Source organism: Phascolarctos cinereus, unplaced genomic scaffold (assembly GCF_003287225.1).
Source record: "Phascolarctos cinereus isolate Bilbo 61053 unplaced genomic scaffold, phaCin_HiC Scaffold_3;HRSCAF=262, whole genome shotgun sequence".
Taxonomy (NCBI): Eukaryota; Metazoa; Chordata; class Mammalia; order Diprotodontia; family Phascolarctidae; genus Phascolarctos; species Phascolarctos cinereus.
The window spans coordinates 46,664,832-46,687,588 of NW_027555736.1; the positions used below are offsets into that span (position 1 = coordinate 46,664,832).

Sequence of the window (22,757 nt, forward strand, 5' to 3'; positions counted from 1 at the left end):
AACCAAGGTCCTTCTGGACATTTTTTTTACTCTTTTCCTACCAAACTCCCCTTAAAAGTGCGTTCAAAAGGGCCTCTTTTATGCTCAAGCCACCTATGCCACCCCTCCCCCCCTCTCTCAGTAAAGGACCTCACTTTCCACTTTATGGAGAAAATTGAAGCCATCTGTCAGCACTACCTTTTCTCCTCACTTCTGCAGCTGAAAGCTCTTCAGCTCTTGTCCTATTCTCTTCTCTTGGCTCTAGTCTCAGAGCACACATGTATATATGTACACACACATATATGGACACAGTCAAGGGAAGGGGTGATCAGTCTCCTTGCCAATGTGAGACCTTCTACCTGAGCTCTTGATTCCAACCCTACATATCTCCTCCAGAAACACATCTCTTTGATTATCCCCTTCCCTCTTTATAGTCCATGATCTCTATCCACTAGTTCCTTCCGGATTGCTTACAGATATTCCCACATATCTCCATTCTTAAAAACCCTCCATTTGGCCCTGCCATCTCCTCAAGCTTTACCCTTTACGTGTACCCCCTTTACCTGTCAGTACTCTTGCCTCCACATCCCACCTTCTACTTATTTTAATTAGTTCTTTATAATCTGGATTTCATCTCCACCTCTTAATTAAAACTGTTCTAAGGTTACTAGTGGCCTCCTGACGCTTCAACCTGGTGGCATTTTTTTTCAGTCCTCATCCTTTTTGACCTCTCTTTTTGCCACCACTGACCACTCCCTCCTCTAAAACACTCTTTCTTGATTTTTGTGACCCTACCCTCTCTTGGTTCTCCTCCTAAACTGTGCAACCATTTCTTCTCAGTCCTCTCTGCTGGTGGATCACTTCTCTGCCTCCTTTGTGTGAATGTAACCCAGGGCTCAAGATTGAGCCCTCTTCTCTTCTCCTTTGCCTATGGTCATTTATCTAATAAGTGTCTTGAGGATGGTAATACCTACTATGCAGATATCTCCTTAAATTCCATATCCAGCCTTCATCTGTCTCCTGAGCTGAAATGGTGTGGTCTCCATACTAACTGAACATGTCTACACAGATAACTCATAGGCACCTCAAAATCAACACATCCAAAACAGAACTCATTACCCACTCTGCCTCTAAAGAAAAACCACCTGAATTTCCCATTTCTCTCAAGGATACCCCCATTTTTCTATTCACCCCAGTTTGAAGATTCAGAGTCATCTTCACCTTTTCATTTCCCCTTATCCAGTTAGTTGTCAAGTACTGTAGATTTACCCTCCACAGCCTCTCTCATATCCATCCCCTTCTATCCACATGTGCAGCCACCTCCTATTTATTCCTTTGGGAATACAACTTGAGAAGGCCACTCAGTCCCTAGGTCTCTGCTGATGTCAGCTATGTGGCCAGCCCTATGCTAGCCCAGAGAGGGAGACAGAGAAGGATGTCAAACATCAGAAAACCCTCCATAACTGGGTGATCACATGAGATGATAATTGACCCCATGAGAGTGTATGAGATCACCAAGCAACCTCTCTGGGCCTCAAACTCTCCATCTTTAAAATGGAGATCAAATAATTGGAGATGGTGGCTGTTAGCCTAGACAATCTAGGTGAGCAAATTACACTCCAGCCTGCTACTTGTATTTATATGGCCCAAGCTAAGAATGTTTTTTCCCCCACATTTTTAAACAATAAAATTTCATTTCAAAATGTAAAAAACATTATTAGCTCACAGCCCCCAACTATCATAGTTGGATGACCCTTGCACTAGATTACTCCTTCTCAAGTAACCTCTACTTCACAGAATGTTAAAACTAGAAAAGGTGGAGGATGTGTTTTCACCTAGTTCAGCTCTCTTATTTTAAGAGAGAAAGAAAACAGAGACTTTCCAAAGTGGAATAGATTGCCAAGGTCATTCAGCTATTAAAGTAGTAGAGCCTAAGTCTTCTGATGTCTTTTTCAAATAAGCAGCATGGCATAAGCATGGCATAATGGGTAGAGTGAGGAACCTGGACTCAGGAAGACCTGGGTTCAAATTCTGCTGCAGACAGCTATGGGACTCTGGACAAGTCACTTAATTTGGTTAAGTATAGCAAGGTATTATGGTGGATAGATTGTTCTTGTGGTCGGGAAGACCTGAGTTCACTTTCTTTTTTTTTTTTAATTTTTAGGCAATTGGGGTTAAGTGACTTGCCCAAGGTCACACAGCTGGTGTCAAGTGTTTGGTCTGAGGCAAGATTTGAACTCAAGTCCTCTTGACTTCAGGGCTAGTGCTCTATCCATTGCGCCACCTAGCTGCCCCTGGGAAGACCTGAGTTCAAAACCTACCTCAGATACTTACTTAGTTGTGTGACCCCCGGCAAGCCATTAACTGAGTTTCCTCATTAGTAAAATGAGGATAATAATAGCACCCTACCTCACAGCATTAATGTGAGGACCAAATGAGGTAATATATGTTGAGAGCTTTGCAAACCTTAAAGCGCCATATACATGCTAACTATTATTATTGTTATTAAGGGTTAGTAAGTAATAATAATATGTAGATATTATTGTTATTTATTCCTTCATTTCTTAGTGTGTAAAATGAGATGTGATAATCTCTGGGGCTCCTTCCAAATCCAACCCATGATCTTTACTATGTCCAGGGCCCTTCCCAGAAGAACGTGATTCCCAGTATGTCTTATGTTAAAGCTAAAGACAGTGAGAGCCCTTTGCTGTCTGGGACAGGTCCAAATGTCCCACTCCCCTCCTCCTCCCCCAAGCCCTGAGAGCCAGGCTCTTTGAAGCCTCAGCCTTCCTCAGTCTGCTTTTGAATTTGCCTCTTCAGCCTGACCACTCGCTGGCTCAGCACTTCCTCCCCCCGTCCCACAAAGCGAGTGCCAGAAACCAAAGAGGCCTGGAGTAGCTTCCAGGAGGAGGCTGCATACTGGTGATCACTTTGAGCTGGGCTAAGTCTCTGCCCAGGTTCCAAGTTTCCTCAAGCTAATGAACATCTGGGGAAGTCTGGTCCCCCACCCCCAGCCCTCTTCTCCATTCTTCCCGCCTCTTGGTGATCACTCACCATATGGCCCTGGGTGACATGAGCTCTTGTCTCTGGTTGTCTTTTTTCCCCTAAAACACTCCCTTCTGACCAAATCTCTGTGTACTCTAGTACTTTGTGGACACTGTTCATAGCTCTACCTGAGCCAAGAATGAGTAGGAAAATCCTCTGGGAGCAGCAGGCAAGGGAAAGAGAGAGGGAGGGAGGGAAGGAGGGACAGACATCAAGGTTCCAAAGCCTCATCCCGACAGGGTGGGTGCCAGCTACCCACACCTGCTTCCAGTTACAGAGCCTGCCAGGGCTGAATGTGCCCTCGGCTGTCTGGAAAGGCCTTTGGAGAGGAAAGGACAAAGGGAGGCAGGAAGGAAACCAGAAACCTAACCACTTCTCATCCCAGCAGAGGACGGGGAAGCTGGCCAAGACTGCTGGCTAACATTCCTCCCTTCTCCCCATTGGACTCTGCCTCCACCCTCATCCCTCCCAGTCTTTCCTTCTTTTCTTGGCCTGTCTCCACCAGCAGACCATGAATCAGGTCAGCCAATCAGCAAGCATTTATTAAGGGCCTACTATGTGCTGGGCACTCTGCTAGCCACTAGAGATATATAGAGTAAAAAATGAAATAGTCCCTTCCATAGGAGAGCCAGCTCTTAACAGAGGATACAATATCTTCACAAAATCAACTAATCAATAAGTATTTATTAAGTTGTTGTTGAATCATTCAGTGGTATCCGACCCTTCATGACTCAATGGACCATACTGTCCATAGGATTTTCTTGGCAAAGATACTGGAATGGTTTGCCATTTATTTCTCCAGTGGATTAAGACAAACAGAAGTTAAATGACTTGACCAAAGTCAAACAGCTAGTAAGTGTTTGAGGCTGGATTTGAACTCAGGCCTTCCTGATTCCAAGCTCAGCAATCTATCCACTGAGCTACCTAGCTGTCCACTATCTGTCAGGCATTGTGCTAAGCACTGCAGATACAAAGATGAAAATTAAATTATTCCTACCCTCAGAGAGCTTATATTCTATCAGAAGAAACAACACAAATGACTATTTCACAAATTAAAGATGAGCTAACTTTTTTTTTTGGTGGGGGAGATAAGGGAGTATTATAGAGGGCCCCATGTAGAAGGTGGCACTTCAGCTGATTTTTCGAAGGAAGCTAGGAATTCTAAGGCAGAGGTGGGGAAGAAGTATACTCCAGGCAGAGGGGACAGTCTGTGCCAGGGTACAGAGATGGGGATGGAATGGCATGTTTGAGAAACAGCAAAAAGGCCATTTTTGCAAGATAGTAAAGTGCATGAAGAGGCAGCTGGGTGGCATGGTAGCTAGAGCATTGAGCTTAGAATCAGGAAGACATCTTCCTGAATTCAAATATGGCCTCAGACTTTTCCTAGATGTGTGACCCTGGGCGAGTCACTTAATCCTGTTTGCCTCAGTTTCCTCATCTGTCAAATTAACTGCAGAAGGAAATGGCAAACCATTCCAGTATCTCTGCCAGAAAAACCCCAAATGGGGTCACAAAGAGTTGGGCATAACCCCAAAATGACTGAACAACAACATAGCAGATGAAGGAGGTAGTGAGAAAGGTCCTTTTCACCCAGATCCATGTTCATATAAATAGATAGGAAACATCCTCACTTAGGACTGATTTTTTTTTTCTCCTTCCTGATTGGGACTGCAAAGATTGGGAATTCATGAACCATAAGATAGGTGTTTGCCACTAAAGTTACATGGAATGATCTGGGCACAAATACTGTTTTTTAGAATCACAGAAAGAGATGTAGCATATCTATATTTAACAGGCAAGTCCTTTCAGATTAATTCCATCCTCCACTCTGTCCCTTCAAAATCAGGAGGAGGAGGAGAAGAGAAAGAGGAGTAAGAGAAGGAGGAGGAGAAAAAAAGAAGAAAAGAAGAAGAGGAAGAAGAAGAAAAAGAAGAAAAAGGAGGAGGAGGCGGAGGAGGAGGAGGAGGAGGAGGAGGAGGAGAGATGAAACTCGAGCTATAATTTGGGGTAGTGTAGACACAAAATGTACTCAATCCATTATCAAGTATTCAGGGAGCATCTACTAAGTATTAGGCTTTGCCATGAGGGATATAAAAATGAATAAACTATGACCCCAACACTCTTTAGGAGGCCACTCACATGTAGGAAAAAATAGCATTTATACAATTAAGGTTTGCAAACCCAGCTCTGTGCCTTTTGCTTCCAAGCCTGGGGAACCCGCAGCCTCGAGGCCACATGTGGCCATCTAGGTCCTTGGATGCAGCCTTTTGACTGAGTCTGAGTTTTACAGAACAAATCCTTTTATTAAGGAGATTTGTTCTGTGAAGGTCCCATTCTCCTTCCAACTTTCAATAACTTTCCCATATCTCTCCATCTATCAGAATCCAGTATGCCCTTCTTGTACATGCTGCCAAAAGTCCCTCCTTCTCCAGGAAGCTTTACCTGATTGTCCCAATAGGAAGTAACCTCTCCTTTTTTTCCTGGACTCCTCAACACTTAGCCTAGACCAGTCTTGTGCTAGACACTGTACTGAATAAATGCTTGTTGATTGAGTTGGGTGACTTTCAGGACTCTAGGTGGTTTTCATAGAAATGGTTCCACAGAGCTCTTATCTCTGAGCCATCATCCATTTGTGACCAATAGCCCTCATCCAGTAATGATAACCAGTGTTTTATATATAGTTCTTTTAAGGTTTACAAAGCACTAGCATATGTTATCTCTGTTGATCCTCATAACAACTCTGTGTGATAGGTGCTATTATTATCCCCATTATTACAGAAGAAGAAACTGAGATTAAGAGGTACAGGGTAACACAGCCAGTAAGCGTCTGAGGCTGGATTCAAACTCCTTACTTTCTGACTCCAAGTCCCACACTTTTTCTATTGTGCCACCTGAATGGTAGTGTCAGTCATCTGAAGGATAACTGGCCTGAATTGTGATGGCAATAGTGAAGGGAATGGTGGGACCTATGTCCAAAGGACAGAGGTAAACTGCGACTGGAACCTCATTTATATTAGCCTCCAACCGGCTGAGATCTCCAGCCTGGTAGCTGATATTGAACAGGCCTCACTGTACCTTTCATTAAAGTGTAAAGGTCTCCATTTTCTTCTTCTTGGTGTGACTATTGGTGACCTAAACATCTGCTGATCATATACTGACCTCAGTCCTCTTAAACATTTACTGACCACCATTTTCCCAGTACCCAGGCTTGAAACTTTGGAGTCATCTTTGACCATTCCTTCTCCCTCGCCCCTTACATTTGGTCAGATCTACCTTAGCAACATTTCTTATACCTACTACCTTCTTTAAACCCCCTATACCACCCTAGTTCAAGGCTCTCCATCTTTAGTCTGGCCTGTTATAGGGACCTTTGTTTGTTTTTTAAGTTGGTCTCTCTATGTTACCCAGACTGGAAGTGTGGAGGCTTACAGACCCAGTCCTACTCTGATCAGCCCAAAAAATTAGACCTTCTTTGTTTTCAGACATGGGTCTCATCCCTCCTTAGGCATCCTGTTGCCTGCCACCCCCACTCTCCACATTCCCAAGTGCTCATAATATTAATGTTGAATTTAACACAGATAGTAGGTTTAATGCAGCTCAAAACTCCCAAGTCTCAAGAGATCTCCAACTTCAGCCTCCCAGGCATATAATAGCCTCTTAATTGGTCTCCTTGACTAAACTCTCTCCCCTCCTTAATCCATCTTTCACACAGACAAGTGCTACAGAAATACTAGATATTATTATTCTCTTCCTTCATGACTCACTCCATTTTCTCTGTGAAGCCTTCCCTAATAACCTGAGCATTTCTCTCTCTCTCTGTCTCCCTCTGCCTCTTTGTCTCTGTGTCTCTCTGTCTCTCTCTGTCTCTGTCTCTCTCTATATATAAATATATATCTCCCCCACCCCCCTAAAATTTTTTGGAGTGTTTTTTCTGGACCCCTCTTGGCCTCTGTTGCATTCTCTCCAATTATGCTTATCTTAAACATCTTCTAGATTGTAAGCTTCTTGAAGACAGAGACTGTAGGATTCTTTTCATCTTCACATCCTCCATGCCTGGCCTGGTGCCTTGTGTAACAGTGTTTAATAAATGTTTATTTAATTTGTTGGATTGACTAACAACTAGGACCCAGACAATTGCATCTGCCGTGGAATTTGGCCAAAACATTCCTTCCTTTCATCAGCAGCCTTGCCAGATGCAGATTCTACCCTGCCCCTGTTATGGTCCAGCATCAACAAGGAAGGAGAAACTGAACATCCTGCAGTCTTTTCTGCTCACAACATTGCTAGGTGTTTTTATGGAGCAGCAGTGACATGCTAGGCCAGTCTAATCCAATGATTATTAGATGGTGATCGGTTCTAGGATAGAACTGCCGTTCCAGGCCCTGGGAGTGGGAGGGTGGGGGATGGTCATTTCTGATTCAACTTTATTCAAGATGGTTGTCAGAGAAGTCATCCCTCTCCCCTTGCTTACAAATTCAGTTTGAAAAAAAAATTCAGTGAGTATGCTTTAAAGCCCTACCATATGTTTAGTACTAAATCGTTAGGGACACAAAGATAAATTTAATACATTGCCTCCCTTCATGGGTGCTTACAATCTAATAGGGAAAATACAGTATGTGTTGTGATACATAGAGAGATATCTCTAAAATAAAATAAAACATGATTGCTTAAGAAAAATCAAAATAGGGCTATGGGAAGGAGATATCATTGATCAGGAAGATCAAGAAAAACTCCCTGAAGTCTGTATAGCATTTAAGAGAACAGCTGTGGTACAGTAGAAAGAACATTAGACTTAGAAATAAAAGACCTCGGAGGCAGCTAGGTGGCATAGTGGATAGAGCACCAGACCTGGATTCAGGAGGACCCAAATTCAAATCTGGCCTCAGAGACATAACACTTACTAGCTGTGTGACCCTGGGCAAGTCACTTAACCCTGTTTGCCTCATTTTCCTCATCTTTAAAATGAGTTAGAGAAGGAAATGGCCAACCACTCCAGTATCCTTCCAAAGAAAGCCATAGATGGGTCACAGGGTTAGACATGACTGAAATGACTGAATAACAGCAATAGAGAAATAATAGTTGCACCTCCTGCCTTGCAGAAATGGCTTCACGGATCAAATGGGAAGACATGCAAAACACTATAGAAATACAAAGCATTTGAGCAGTTATCTGCCCTTATTTTGCCCAGAAGAATGTAAACTTCTTGACAGGAGGGACCATTTTCTTTGTAGCTCCATCATGGAGCCCAGTGGCTGGCACCTGATACCCTAAATCACTGTTGGTTGAATTGAAGTTATTCAGTCATGAGACATCCGGTGTCATGTTCAGTTCTGGCCTCCAAATTTTAGGAAGGACATTGATGATGTGGAGAGTGTTCAGAGGAAGGTAGCCAGGACCTCAAGAGGCCTGGGGAGCATTAATACAAGGATTAATAGAAGAAACTGCCACTGGTCAGCTGTAGAAAAGTTATGGAGGACATGATTGTTGTCTTCAAGTGTCTGGAGGACTGACAGGTGCAAGAGGGATTAGACTTTTTCTTCTTGGCCCCAAAGGCCAGGACGAGGACAAATAGACCATGCATTATGGGGAAGGGCCCAGATCATCCAGCCTTCGTTCTCCAGACTTAGCCACCATGCCCAAGCAGCTTCCTCACTCTGTTCCTGACAGCTCCCCTTCCTGTCGGTGATTCGTCCTGGAGCTGCCATTTTGGGGAAGGGCCCCACACCAGCCATCCCTGTATCTCTGGATTTGGCCACCATGCTCTAACCCTCTTCTTCCACACCTCATAATTTCTCCCACCTCCTCACTCTTCAGCTCCCCTTTTATGTGTTGCCTTCCCCTACTAGAATGTAAGTTCTCTGAGGGCAGGGGCTGTCTTTCTTTTTTGCTTGTATTTGTATCCCCAGCACTTCGCAGAGTGCCTTACACATAGTAAGTGCTTAATAAATGCTTGTTTCAAAAGTCCCAAGTAAGAAAAAAAATACTAAAAATGATGGCTGACCCAAAATGGAATGCATTGCCTCAAGAGATGGTAGGTTCCCCCTCACAGTGGTCTTTCAGAAATATCTGGATGACCACTCGTTGTGAGGGAGATTCTAAATTAGGTCCGGGTTGGTCTTGATGGTTTCAGAGGTGCTTTCTAGCTCTGAGAATCTATGACTCTGTGATTCAGGCTGAGAACTGGACACAAGAAAACAGAGAGTACATGCTTGGTATTGGGAACAGCTTAAGCAAAGCCACAAAGGTGGGAAAATGGGGGTGGGGCATGTATGGGGAACGATGAACAGTCTGGTTTGGCTAGAGCATAGAGTACGTGGAAAGGAAGAACTCTGGAGTCTTCGAGAAGCAGCCAAAATGATTCTCAAGTCCGAGAATTTTTAGAGTTGGAAGGGACCTCCTTAAGTAAATATTTCTGGAATGATTGATGGATTGCCTTTTGCCTCTTCGCAGTCTTCAATCCTGGGCTCAATTTGAACAACTGGAATAGTTCATCCTCCCACTTTGCTTTTCATGAATGATCCAGCCTTCCAAGGGGAAGGGCCTTAAGGAGACTGGATTAACCAAGTCCTTAAAAGAATAGTCCAAGAAGAAACCCAGTAATATTCGGCAAGCCACCTCCAAAAGAACATGGTGTGTGTTTATTTGCGCGTGAAGCTGGAAGTCAGGAGACCTGGAATCTAGTCCTGATTTCCACAAATGGAACGAGAAGGAATCAGTTGCAACAGGAACAATTTAGGTCAGGCAATAGAGAGAAAGACATTTCCATTTGCTGAAGCAATACCCAGGGACATTATGGTTTCTCTCCCTTGAGATGTTTGGGAAGAGGACAGGTAGCTATGTCTTAAGGGTGATTTCATTACTGCCCTGTCTCAAGACACAGGAATAGGGATGTATTAAATGGCTGCCAAGGGTCTTTCAATCAAGTATTTTTTAAAAGTCCTTTCTATGTAACCCAGCTCTGTGCTAGGTACTGTAGGGGAGGCAAGAATCAAATAGCTGTCCATTGGTCCTCTCCTAGAGATAAAACCCAGAGAGATGAATAGAATTACAGGTTAATAATTAGATATAGAGATATAGGAATTGAGTGGAAGAGCAAAGACTAAAGCTCAATCTGCTGATCAGAGAAGACAAAGATGTCACCTTGTAACAGCTTGCCATCAAAATGGCAGAAGTTTTTATAACAAACTGAAGGCGATGGTGCACACTTTTCTGGAAACCCTGAAACAATGCTGGAAAGATAGAGGGAAAAATGCACTTTTTCTTCAACAAACCTGTGATTTCATGATCACAGATATAAAGCTAAACTATAAATTTAGAGATGGCCTTAAGAGGAAATGGAGGCACAGAAGAGTTAAGTGACTTGACCAGGGTGGCACAGCCAGTAAGTCTATGAGACAGAATTTGAACCCAGGTCCTCCCCACTCCACTCTTCCACACTGCCACTCATGGGTACGGATTCTCCTTTCAGCAATGCTAGGCATAACCCATCTCCACCTTTTCTTCCTATCCAATTCTTGTCCGTCTTTCCATAAATCCTCCCTAATATTTGTCCTTCGTGCCCAGGAAAGCCATTGCCTCTGATTCTTTTCATACTTTTTGAGTATGTCAGTGTTTTCAGTATATCAGAGTTAATTTAGAGTATTGGCAGAAATTGGGTGTTCGAAGCCCATTGATAGAAAGAGTGAGAAAAGCTCAGTTCTTCCGTGGGCCCACCATTGGTTCACTGTGTGACCTTGGACAAGGCTTAATCTCTCTGTACCTCAATTTCCTCATCTGTAAAATGATAGGACAGAACACTTACAGTAGAAAGAAGGCTTGATTATGTGTGGTATTGGTTCTAATACCAACTCAGGTATTTATTAGCCACTGGCCTTAGGCAGGTCATTCAAGTCACTCTTTGGGCCCTAGATTCCCACAAGTGTAAATCAAGTGGGTTGGATCCGACACTTTTAAGGTTTCTTTCTTCCTCTAAATCTTACAGTAATGTTACTGGATTTCCTCCTAGCTTTGACATCCTATGCTTCTCTGCCTTAGAGGGAGAGCCCTATGGGCTTATCTTCTGCTCTTCTGCTCTTCTGCTCTCAAATGACTAGGACTTGGCCTTTCCAAAGGAAAGATCGCAGTGAGTCCCAGGTTGGGGAGCAGAAAAGTACATGGGGCCTGTGTGTGCACACACACCCCTCAGCTATTGGCTTAATTTCCTTACTATTCTTATTGGAGTCCAGAGGTCTTCTAAGGTCAGAGACATGAGTCAGTGCTAACAGTGAGAGCCAAAAGCTGAGAGTTAGCTTCTAGGGCTCAGTGTAGATCTCTCTTCAGCTCCTCAGAGAGTTAAGGCAATATCTCAGTAGTGGCTGATTACAAATAATCTAATTCCTGAAAGGGGACTCCAGGCCATGACCACCTATTCCCAGAGGATGCCCTTTTCACCCAGGACCCTGGAAATTAGCTGAGAAGCAACAAATGGTATGTTCCAGGGTTCTGACTATCCGCTGTGTTCCTTTCCCTCCCAGCTGGCAGAGTTGGAATTCCTGTACAACCTCTGTCCTCAGTTCTCGACTTTGCATCCCTGTTGAAAATGCTTTCTTATATCACTTCTCTGGAAAAAAAAAAAGCTTGCCATTTTGGAGAGACAAGATCCTGGTAATGTAGTCAAGAAACATTTGCTACACACCAGGTAGTGCAGTGGATAGAGCGCTGGGCCTAGATTCAGGAAGATTCCTCTTCCTGAGTTCAAATCAGGCCCCAGACACTTACAAGCTGTGTGACCCTGGGCAAGTCGCTTAACCCTGTTTGCCTCAGTTTCCTCATCTGTAAAAAGAGCTGGTGGAGGAAATGGCAAACCACTCCACTCACTTTGACAAGAAAATCCCAAAATGGGGTCACGAAGAGTGAGACACACGACTGAAACAACTGAACAACAACAAATGTGCCAGGCACTGTGCTAAGAGCTGGAGGATACAATGGAAGACAAAAGCAATTCTTGCTCTCAAGGACCTTACAATCTAATGGGAGAGAAACACACCAGAGAGCTGGTGGAATGACAGAGAGGGAAGACACCCTATGCCAATGTCTTCAATTTACACATAAGGTAAATGAGGCCAAGAGGGTGCCAAGGACTCAGCAAATTAGTGGCAGAGTTAAGACTAGAACCCAGGCTTCCGTCCTTCCAGTCCAAGGCTCTTGCCCTTCCATCATGCTGCCTTCCCAGACCTGAGTTTTAGAACAAAGGATGACAGTCCTTTACCTGGATGAGCAAATGGTTGATAGGTACCAGCCTTGGTTTCCTCCATCTATCATCTATCAACAAAGTTCCCTGTCTAAAGATCTCTCCCCTCCCCAGCTGCTCCCTTCAGGGCTTTCTTGTTTTAGGACCAGCGCTGCCTGATACGGGATCCTCTGAGAATATACCTTCTCCCCTCCACGGGGAGGCTCCTCACTCAGTGCCTCCCATCTAAAGGTGAAAGAGTTTGTCAGACACATTCCTCCCTGATGGAGAAAGTAGCAGCAGGAGGGACCTGGGAGCCTCACTGGGAAAGAATTGCTGGAAATGGAGAGAAAGCAAGCATTCTGACACAAACCCAGCCTTGTTCACACTTTTGCCATAAGCCAGGATCATAGGACCAGAGATCCAGAGCTGGGAGGGACTTTAAGAATCATCCTGTCCTACTATCTCATTTTACAGATGAGGAAACTGAGGCTCAGAGAAGGTTGAGCCAGGTTTGAACCCAGGTCCTCTGATGAGTACAGTTTTAGTTCCTTTTCTATGGTTCTATGCTGCCTGCCTTGGGAAAGTTCTTCCTTATTAAAAAGACTCCCCCACCACACCCTTCCAACACAAAGTCCCACCCTGTGGGCTCCTCTCTGGGCCTTCAGGCCCCTGAGTATTACGTCACTACAGATGACCCAGTGAGGCTGCCGGAAATGAGAGCCATACTGCTGACAAGTAGAAATTCCTCCTGGGAAAACAGTCCAAGAGAAAAGAGAAGCATTGTTCTTTCTACACACACACACACACACACACACACACACACACACACACACACACACGCCTGAACTTAGGGAAGGGGCTGGGCTCACCTTTGCCTTAAACCTCTGCTCCCAGAGGTCCTTTGTTCCAAGCAGGAAACTGAGGCTGCCCAGTAGATGGGAAAACCTCAGCCAGAGCACAGGACTTTGTCTTTAACTATCTCCCATCTATTTGTATTAACTTTGTATTTGTGCTGTATGTGTTGTATGTCTACTTCTTGTCTCTGTGACTTGGAATGTAAGCTCATTGTAAGTAGGAATCATTTCATTCTTTATCCTGGTATTTCCAGTGCCTGGCACGTAGTAGGTGTTTAATAAACCAATACTTCTTGTTTGATTGACTGATGGGCTAAGGACAGCCAAGTCCTTAATCTATTCCCCAAGGGAGGTGGTGGGACACTACCTTAAAGCACTATATAAATGCTAGCTCTTATTATTATTAATTATTCCAGTAGTGTTTGTGGAGAACTCACTGGACACACTGTCCCGTACTAGACGTGGTGGGAAAAACAGGGAGGCAGAAAGAAACACATTCACAGTGTTTCAGCCCAGCTCTGCTACAAATTTACTTTGTAATTTCTGACAATTCACTTCCTCTTTGTACGCCTTATTATTGTCACTTGTAGAATAAGGCAGCAGAGTCTGGCTAGATGTTCTCTGAGGCAACTTCTAGCTCCCAGGTTCCGTGACTTGTGTTCCAGGTGCTCTAGATCCTGATTTTCAGGGTCTGGGAGGAGAGAGCATGAAAATGGCTTGCAGACAGTTCCCATGCATCACACAAGTGAGGCTTTTAGTGAATGGAGGGAGGGACATATTGCTACACCATTCATAGGCCATCTATACAGCAAGCACTGCCCCTGAGCATCCATCGGTGTGGTCTGGACTCTGAAGTGTATCTCCAGCATGGGCTATGCCCATACTCTTTTACCCAGAGACCTTTGGTATGACAGCATGTGTGATATGACCAGAGGAGTTAAGGAGAATGCTGCTGCTATTGTCCCTGGTACTGCTACTACTACTATTAACAACAACAACAACGTCAATAATAATGTCTTTGGGGTAATTGGACCCATGATATCATCATTGTAGGGAGCTTCAGGGGAGGAAACCCTCTCTATTAAAACAAATCAGCCCCTGCTCCAACATTTGCATTCTTACAGAGTGCCTGAGGCAAAACTTAAATCCAGGTCTTCTTGACTCTGAACCCAGCTCTATCCATTAAGCTATACCTACTACCACACCACCACACCACCACCACCACTACTACTACTAGTACTACCACCACCACCAACACTACGACTAGTACTACTGCTACTACTAATACCACTACCACCATCACCACCACCACTACTACCACTACTACTATTGCCACCACCACCACCACCACTACTACTACTACTACTACTACTACTACAACTGATGTATATTCAGCAATTTTAGGTTTGTAAAGTTCCTTTACACATTACCTCATTTAACCCTCACAAGGCAGCATAATCTATAGAAAAGCAGGAAAGCACAGAAGACAGAAGACCAGCCTAAAAAGTCAGGAAAACCTGGTTTCAAATCCTACCTTTGGCGCATCACTCTAAGAAGATGAATTACAGAGGGGTTGCCAGGTCGCCTCAGTGGAGTAATTTTCTACACTGGGAGCTCCCAAATAAATGGAATCACTGGTCTGTCCTACTCCCACCACCTCCCCACACAACATTGTTAAAGTAGCTACTTTAGCTATTATTAGTCACATTCTGCAAAGCAGGATATTGACACTCAGAGAAGTTATGGGACTTGCTCATAGTGAAAGAGCTACTGGGTGCTTAGTCTGTGTGTGGGAAGGGTGAGCTTTGGGGATTAGTCTACGGCTGAGGCAGAACAAGAAGCCAGTGGACTTACAGGGGAATTGTATCTGAAACTGTGGTTGTTCATAGCATTAAACAAGATAACAATAACAATCATAATAACTAGCTTTATATAGTACTTTAAGATTTGCAAAACCGCTCTGCAAATATTTTCTCATTTTATCTTTACAACAACCGTGGGAGATAAGTACAATTATCTCCCCATATCTCTCTATGGGATATCCCCATATCCTCATTTACATATAAGTCTACATTCCTATATGGGAGTATATAGACACATAGGTGTGTGTCTATATGTTCCCATATAGGAACATGTATGTTTATACATGATTATATGAGTATACATGTGCACATATACATATGTTCCTATATACAAATGCATATGTACACATACATAGCGCTGTTCCTACATGTATGTATTATATTAGGAGCACATATGTGTTCATATGCAAGAGTATGTATATATACGTATGTTGCTATATATTAACACACATGTACACAAATACGTATGTACACACATGTATTGTGTGTGTATATAAGTATGGTTTTCTAAAGTTACTCTATTTCAATTTAATTGACTTCTTTAGTAATCTTATATATTTTATTTTATGAAATAAAAACCATGATTCTGCAAGGGGTTCTGTGGGCTTCTCCAGACTGCCAAGAGGGTCCATGACCCAGAAAAGGGTGAGAACATCCATTGTAAGTTGCTACTTGAGAAGGCCCAGGCACAGGACGGGGAAGAGGTAGATGAGCTTGCTACGGGGAAGGGTCCTCAGAGAACGAAGGATTTCACTCTGTGTGGAAAAAAGAGTGTTGGCTCATGGATGGGGCTTCAAAACTGTCTCAGGCCTGTGCTCTGCTTGGGCCTTCAGGGAGGAGAGAATTCACCAGGCCCCCGGTAAGGTCACTGATGATCTGTGAGCAGAGGCCCCAAGGAGGGAAATGATCCGTCCCAGGTCCCTTCTTGGAAATGCTGCTTCCCCTCCTGGCAAGAAGGTCATTGGAGTCTGGGGCCCCTGAGGAAATGAGGCAATCATTCCAGAGGCCTTGGGTAATCTGGATGCCGTCAGCCAAGGCTCCCTGTAGCCCTCCTCCCTTATTGCCCCCCACCAAGATTAACTCATGCTCCCATTTCTAGAGGGTGAAGTCGTGCTGGCTGCCTTTGGGAGAGGCCCCTGAGTGAGTCAGTGAAGGTGGAGTGGGGGATGAGGGAGGCGGGGAGAGGACACTCTGGCAAGGGTCTGAAAACCAAAGCCTCAATTTACCTTCCTTGTCAACCTGAATCAAACAGCTGATAAAAGGGCTCCCAGGGAGCCAGAGGGGAGGTATGGCAAGGAGGAAGAAACCATGATTCCCGAAGGCCTGCTCCCTCACAGAACCATGGAATGTGAAAGCCTAGCTAGCCCTAACCCCTTACTTTATAGGCGGGGAAACTGAGGCCCAGAGAGTGAAAGTGACTGGCCTGAGCTCGCCCAGCAAATCAGTATCAGAACCAGAAATAATATTTGAATTTCCTGACCCTCAATCCAGTGGACTTTCCCCTATATTCCATTGTCTCTCTGAATGGTACAGTAAGAACCCTAACTCTGGGTCGGAGGTTTTTTGTTGTTCAGTTGTTTTCACTCACTCTCTGTGACCACATTTGGGGTTTTCTTGGCAGAGACACTGGAGTGGTTTGATATTTCCTTCTCTAGCTCATTTTATAGATGAGGAAACTGAGGCAAACAGGGTTAAGTGACTTGCCCAGGATCATACAACTAGTAAGTCTATGAAACTGGACTTGAACTCAGGGCTACCTGACTCCAAATGCAGTAAGTGCTTTTTCCACTGCCCCTCCTAAACTCTAATATTTATATAGCACTTTAAGGCTTGTAGTATCTGATCCTCACAACGATTCTGGGAGAGAAATGCTATTTTTACTTCCATTTTACAGGTGAGGAAACTGAGCTGGAGAGAACTCTCAGTTGGGCTGGGGGTTGGGGAGATGGCTCACACAGGAAAGAGAGCAGTATTCGGGCAAGGTTGAGACAGAGGGTAGACAGTAAGGGTCTGGGGCAGCTAGAGGAGAAGGACCTTAGTGAGGGCTGGGGCAGTTGATGAAGTTTCCTAGAGGAGATGTAGGCCAGGGATGGGGAACCTGCAGCCTTGAGGGATTTGCTCTGGGTAGTTTAGATTTGGTCAAAGGGCCTCACTTGAGGACCTAGAGGGCCACACATGGCCTTGAAGCCACAGTTCCCCCGCTCCTGAGCGAGGCCTTGAAGGCTGAGGAGAATAAGTCCAGGTAAGAAAGAAGGAGGAATGACCAGCATCTAGGGTCCCTCCCTCTCAGCTAGCCAGTGAGGATAGAAGCAGGTATGATTGGGGGGCATAAAGAGGCTGGGGGAGGGGCAAAAGGTGGGAATGGGATGGATCCAGGGCTTGGCCAGAAGCACAAAAAAGAGGCCTTTCTGTTATGAGCTAAAATGAAGGAAACATTGTCCTAGCCAAAGCAAACTCAATAAAGGTCAGGCGAAGTGCCCGGTCTAAGAATCCTGCAGGGTCAGCAGCCCGGGGACAAAGGATTTTCCATGCTCCCTCCTCTGTCCATCCCCTCCTGGGAATTTCCTGGTGCTCCAGATGGGCCAGATGGGTTCACTTCCTGCCCAGTGGTGACTCTCCAGGAGCATATGAAGACCTCACCCCTCCTTAGCCCCAGAATCCCTGGGCACCACAACCCCGTCAGTGTCTCCCATGCTCCTTTCCCCTCTATTCCTCCCCTCCCTCCCAAGCAAACTTCCTGAACCTCAGATCTAGAACGGGAAGGAGCCTCATTCCACAGAAGGGGAAACCAAGGCCTATGGAGGTTCTGCTGTAGGATTATAAAATCACAGATTGGCAACTAGGTGGCACACTGGATAGAGCCTTAGCCCTGGAGTTAGGAAGCTATGGGCTCAAATGAAGCCTCAGACACTCACTGAGCCAGTCACTTAAACTCTGTCTGCCTCAGTTTCCTCATGTATTAAATGGGGAAAACCCTGCTTCACAGACTCCAAATGGGAAGTCATCCCTCCCTAAGTGAGGACCACCTGAAAGCAGGGCAGAGGCAGAGGCAAAGGAGGGGTCTGCTGCTCCTCCTCAGGTCTTCAAGTTCGGGCATCCCCGAACCATCAAAGGAAAATGTTCTCCCTGGGAGGAGAGGCACTGAGAAATCTCAGAACTGTGGTTTGGCCCTCTCTGATCTTATCACAATAAAATTTATATTGTCATCATCTGTGTATATGTCGTAACACACTATAGATTCTAAGGTTCTTGAAGGTGGGGGCTAGAGTCTACCCCCAATAAGATTATAGATTGGAAGCTGGAAGGGAACATTAAGGCCATCTGATCCAATGTATGCATTATACAGGTGAGGAAACTCGGGAGTAGAGAGGTAAGCATGGAGGAGAAGTGGATGGAGTGCCAGGCCTAGAGTCAGGAAGACACGACTTCAAATCCAGCCTCAGACACTTACTAGTGTGTGACCCTGGGCAAGTCACTTCACCTCGTTTGCCTCTGTAAAGTGTGCTGGAGAAGGAAATGGCCAACCACTCCAGTGTCTTTGCCAAGAAGACCCCAAATAGGGTCATGAAGAGTCAGATGTGACTGAACAACACCAAAAGTTCCGGGCCCTGTGCTAAGCACTCAGGGTACAAAAAAAGGCACAGCCTGATGAGGGGGACAACATGCAAAAAATGCATAAGATCAAGACATGCAGCAGATAAATTTGAGATAATTGATAGAGAGAAGACATTAGATTAAGGAGGACCAGAAAATGCTTCTCACAGAGCACGGGATGTAAGCTGGGATTTGATGGAGTCAGGGAGGAAGAACATTCCAGGCACGGAGTCCAGCCAATGAAAATGCCCAGAGCCTGGAGATGGAGAACTTTCTGTGTTTGGTGCAAGGAGCCACCAGGAGGCCAGCATCACGGGATGGCAGAGAACGTGGAAGGGAGGAAGGTCCACAAAGACCTTTGAAGAAAGGTACAAAGGGGCCGGGTTAGGCAGGGCTTTAAAAGCCAAACAGGATTTTATATTTTATCCAGGAAGCAACAGAGAGCCACTAGAGTTAATCGAATGACATGATCAGACCTGAGTTTTAGGAAGATCCGTCTGACAGCTGTAAGGAACTCCTCTTGTGAGAACTCCCTACACTGATGCACATTGGTACCACGTCTGTCACTTAGAGTCTTGGAGAATTGCCTGGGGCCACCAAGAGGTCCCGCGGCTAATGAGTATGTGATTTGCATGTAAGGGGCATTTAAAATGGGTATGCAAAATAAAATTGAAAAGAATGGAGCTAAACCAAGTCAAAGTGCCTGGAATCTGCCTGGGGACGGCCGTGATAGACAGGCCTCTCGAGGACTGCGGGGATGTTGTTAACCGGAGCCGTTGCTGACTTTGGGTTCTCTGCCTCTCTCTTCCAGGTCTCCCTGACTTGGTGCCTGATCCCAACTATGTACAGGCCTCTACCTACGTCCAGAGGGCCCATCTCTATTCCCTGCGCTGTGCAGCAGAGGAGAAGTGTCTCGCCAGGTAAGGAGCACATGGCCACCAAGGCAGAGCTGAAGGCCCAGTGGAGGGCGGTGCCAGGGACTCATCTCAAGTCCCAACTCCACTAGTAACTCGCCGTGTAGCCTTGCATACATCACGTAACTTGCGTGGGCCCAATTTCTCCACTGTGTAAAACCTTCATTCCTGATTCCCCTCTCCCTGAAAAGTGGGGAAGTTGTGCTTTCAAAGTGTTCACTCACCGCCCCAGACTCAGGGTCTTAGCCAGCCAGAACCGAATTACTACAGAATGACAGAAATTCTCCCCCCCCCCCCGAGGGTAGGGGCTGAGAACTGTCCTTTTCAGAGTCATCATTCCTCCACTAGGTTTTCCCTCTGTCAGTCATCCATTTCGTAGCTATCTCTTCTAGAGAAAGAGGCAAGTACTCTGAAAATTCCCATGGCAACACATTCCCTAAAGATGGAGGATATGATTGTGGGATGGTTTTGTTGACATTGATTCTGGCAGGCCCCAAGGAGTACAGGGATTGGAGAGTGAATGGGGTGCAATTCTACTCATCAGTGGGAGAAGATAGAAATATCTTAGCTGTATTTTAAGTTGTGTGTAGTTGATTCATTCACTGTCTTATGTTTTGACCAAAGTCATCAAAAAAAAAAACCTCAAACCTGTCTATAATCATTGCCTCCACTTTCCTAACACTCACCTTTCAATCCCTTGCCATTGGGCTCCCACCCTCATCACTCAACCAAAATTGCCTTCTCCGAGATAATGATAACACTAATCTCCCTTATCAAAATCTATGGTATGCAGCCAGAATGAATCTTAGAAGAAATTTTTTTAGCTTTAATTAACAAAAAGAAAAATAAAGATTAAATTAATTGTCTATACTTAAAAACATTATAAACAAAACACAGTAATACTCCAAAGGTATAAAAAAGATGTGTAAGAGCAATAATGAATAGGATAGACAAAGAAAATCACTTTAATCAATGGAACTAAGAGTTTAAAAAAATAATGTTGACATTTTAGAAAACAATCTCACCAAAATAAAAAAGATAACATTATTCACCAAGGTAAAAATAAAAATAGATCATAAAAATGCAAAGGAAATTAATAACATCATTAAGGAATTTTGCACACAAATTGGAGATCTTAAGTGAAATGAGTAACTGTTTGCAAAAAATATTGTTAAAATCCACATGAGGAAACAGATAAACAAACATGTTTCAAAGGAACAAATCAGACAAATCATCAGTGAATTACCTTGCAAAAAATTACAAAGTGAAGAGGTATTTTCAGAGGAATTTTTCCAAACCTCCAAAACACAAACAATTCCTCTGCTACATAGAATGTTGCTAAATTTACAGAAAGATTGACTGGTGCCCAGTTCATTTTATGAGGCAAATATGGTCTTGAGTCTAAACTTTAAAGCCAAAACTTAAAAGGAAAAGTGCAGGCCAAAAAAGAAGTCTAGGCCAAACTCATTAATGAATATGGATGTGAAAATTCCAAATAAAATTATTAGCAAACAGAAAATACCACCACATCTTAAAAAGTCTTCATTCTATCCAAGTGAAATTTATGCCAACAATGTAAAAATAGCTCAATATTAGAAAAACTAGGAGCTATTAAAAAGAAAATATTTTAAAATCATAACAATGGATTCATAAAATTCTTTCAATGAAATACAGTATCTATTCATGATCGTTAAAAAGACTATAAAAAAGAGTAAAATTATTGTCCCTCAGCATATTTACCTAAACTCAGAGGCAGCGTTATATGCAATGAAGAATCATCAGAAGCATTTTTTACTAAAAATAGGGGTACCCATTGTATCCATTTCTATTTAACAGTTTTAGAGATGCTAGAAATTACAATAATAAATTAAAGAGATTAACATAGAAAATGGTATCAAAATACCATTATTCCCGAGGACATGAATGCTTACATGGAAAATCTATCACCAATTGCAACCACAAAATGTATTAAGATAATGCATGAATTCAATAAGGTTGCAGTATACAAGATAAGTCCATGAAAATGTTTGTTTTGTCATATATTATCATTCAAGAATGAGAGCTGCTGGGTGGCAAAGTAGACAGAGAACTGGACAGGGAACCAGGAAGACCCGTCTTCATGAGATTGAATCTGGCCTCAGACACTTACTGGCTGTATGACGCGGGGCAGGTCATTTAACCCTATTTGTCTCAGTTCCTCATTTATAAAATGAGCTGGAGAAGGAAATGGCAAACCGCTCCAGTATCTTTGCCAAGAAAACCCCAAATGGGGTCATGAAGAGGCAGACATGACTGAACACCACCACCACCATTCCAGAATATGAATATATTATTTTAAGCAAAGCCCCAATTTACAGTAATAGCTATACATCTACATTTATATGTCTAGAAATTCACTTACCTAGACATACACATTTTTATAAAAATATTTTTTAAATGTATTGGAAAATAAAAGGAGATCTGAATAATAGGAGTGAAATTCAGTGTTCATAAATGGGTCTAATGTAATAAAAAGATTATCCTAAAGTAGTTTGTAGATTATACGTCATACCAACCAAAATCCCGATGTGTTTTTGGTAGAGCATGGTACAGTGATGTGTTATGGTGCAAAGTGCAATGAATTTAGAGTTTGAAAACCTGGGTTTGAATTCTAGCTGTGGTGCTTACTACTTTTATGATGGTAGGCAAGTTCTTTCTGTACCTTAATTTCCTGAGGGGATTATACTAGAAAATCTTTAAAAGCCCTTCCAGTTCTAAATGCCATGATCTTATGACATTTATTTGGAAAAACTAACAAATAAGAATATTAAACTTGAGAAAAGGAAAAAAAACACCTTTCACTTGAGAAAGGAAAAAATACTATAAAACAATTTTTTATCAAAACTCTCTAGTTTTAAGGAAAAATACAGACTGGGGAATAGAAGAGAAATACTAGAACTAGAATCAAATATATTAAAATGATTGGTGTTTGATGAACCTATATACAATAGAGCTAGGGAAATGATTGATTACTTAATAAATATTTGGAAAATGGACTGGTAATAAAAGGTATTGAGATCCTCACCTCATAAAGTATTCCATAACAAATTCCAGCTGGGTCATAGGATGAAGCATAAGAAAACAAATTTTGAACAGCTGGAAGAAAAGGGAGGTTTTTTTTTTTAGTTACAGAAGGAGAGCAGATACATTTTTTAATGTTAAATAGAAAAAAAGTTTTGGGAATTTAAGGAGTACATTTTTTAAAAAGTTGAGAAAAAAACAGTATGATCAAAAGAAAAATTGGCAGACTGGATAGGAT

The 22,757-nt window shown here is 43.5% G+C and overlaps 1 protein-coding gene across 1 annotated transcript in view; it reads left to right on the plus strand.

Annotated features, from left to right (window-relative positions):
* The window catches only part of LOXL1 (lysyl oxidase like 1), a 47,254-nt gene that overhangs the window by 11,186 nt on the left and 13,311 nt on the right, over nt 1-22,757 (plus strand). The window contains exon 2 of the mRNA XM_020994612.2: nt 19,357-19,465. Coding sequence (XP_020850271.1) covers nt 19,357-19,465 — 109 coding nt within the window. The remainder of the gene's footprint in view (nt 1-19,356; nt 19,466-22,757) is intronic.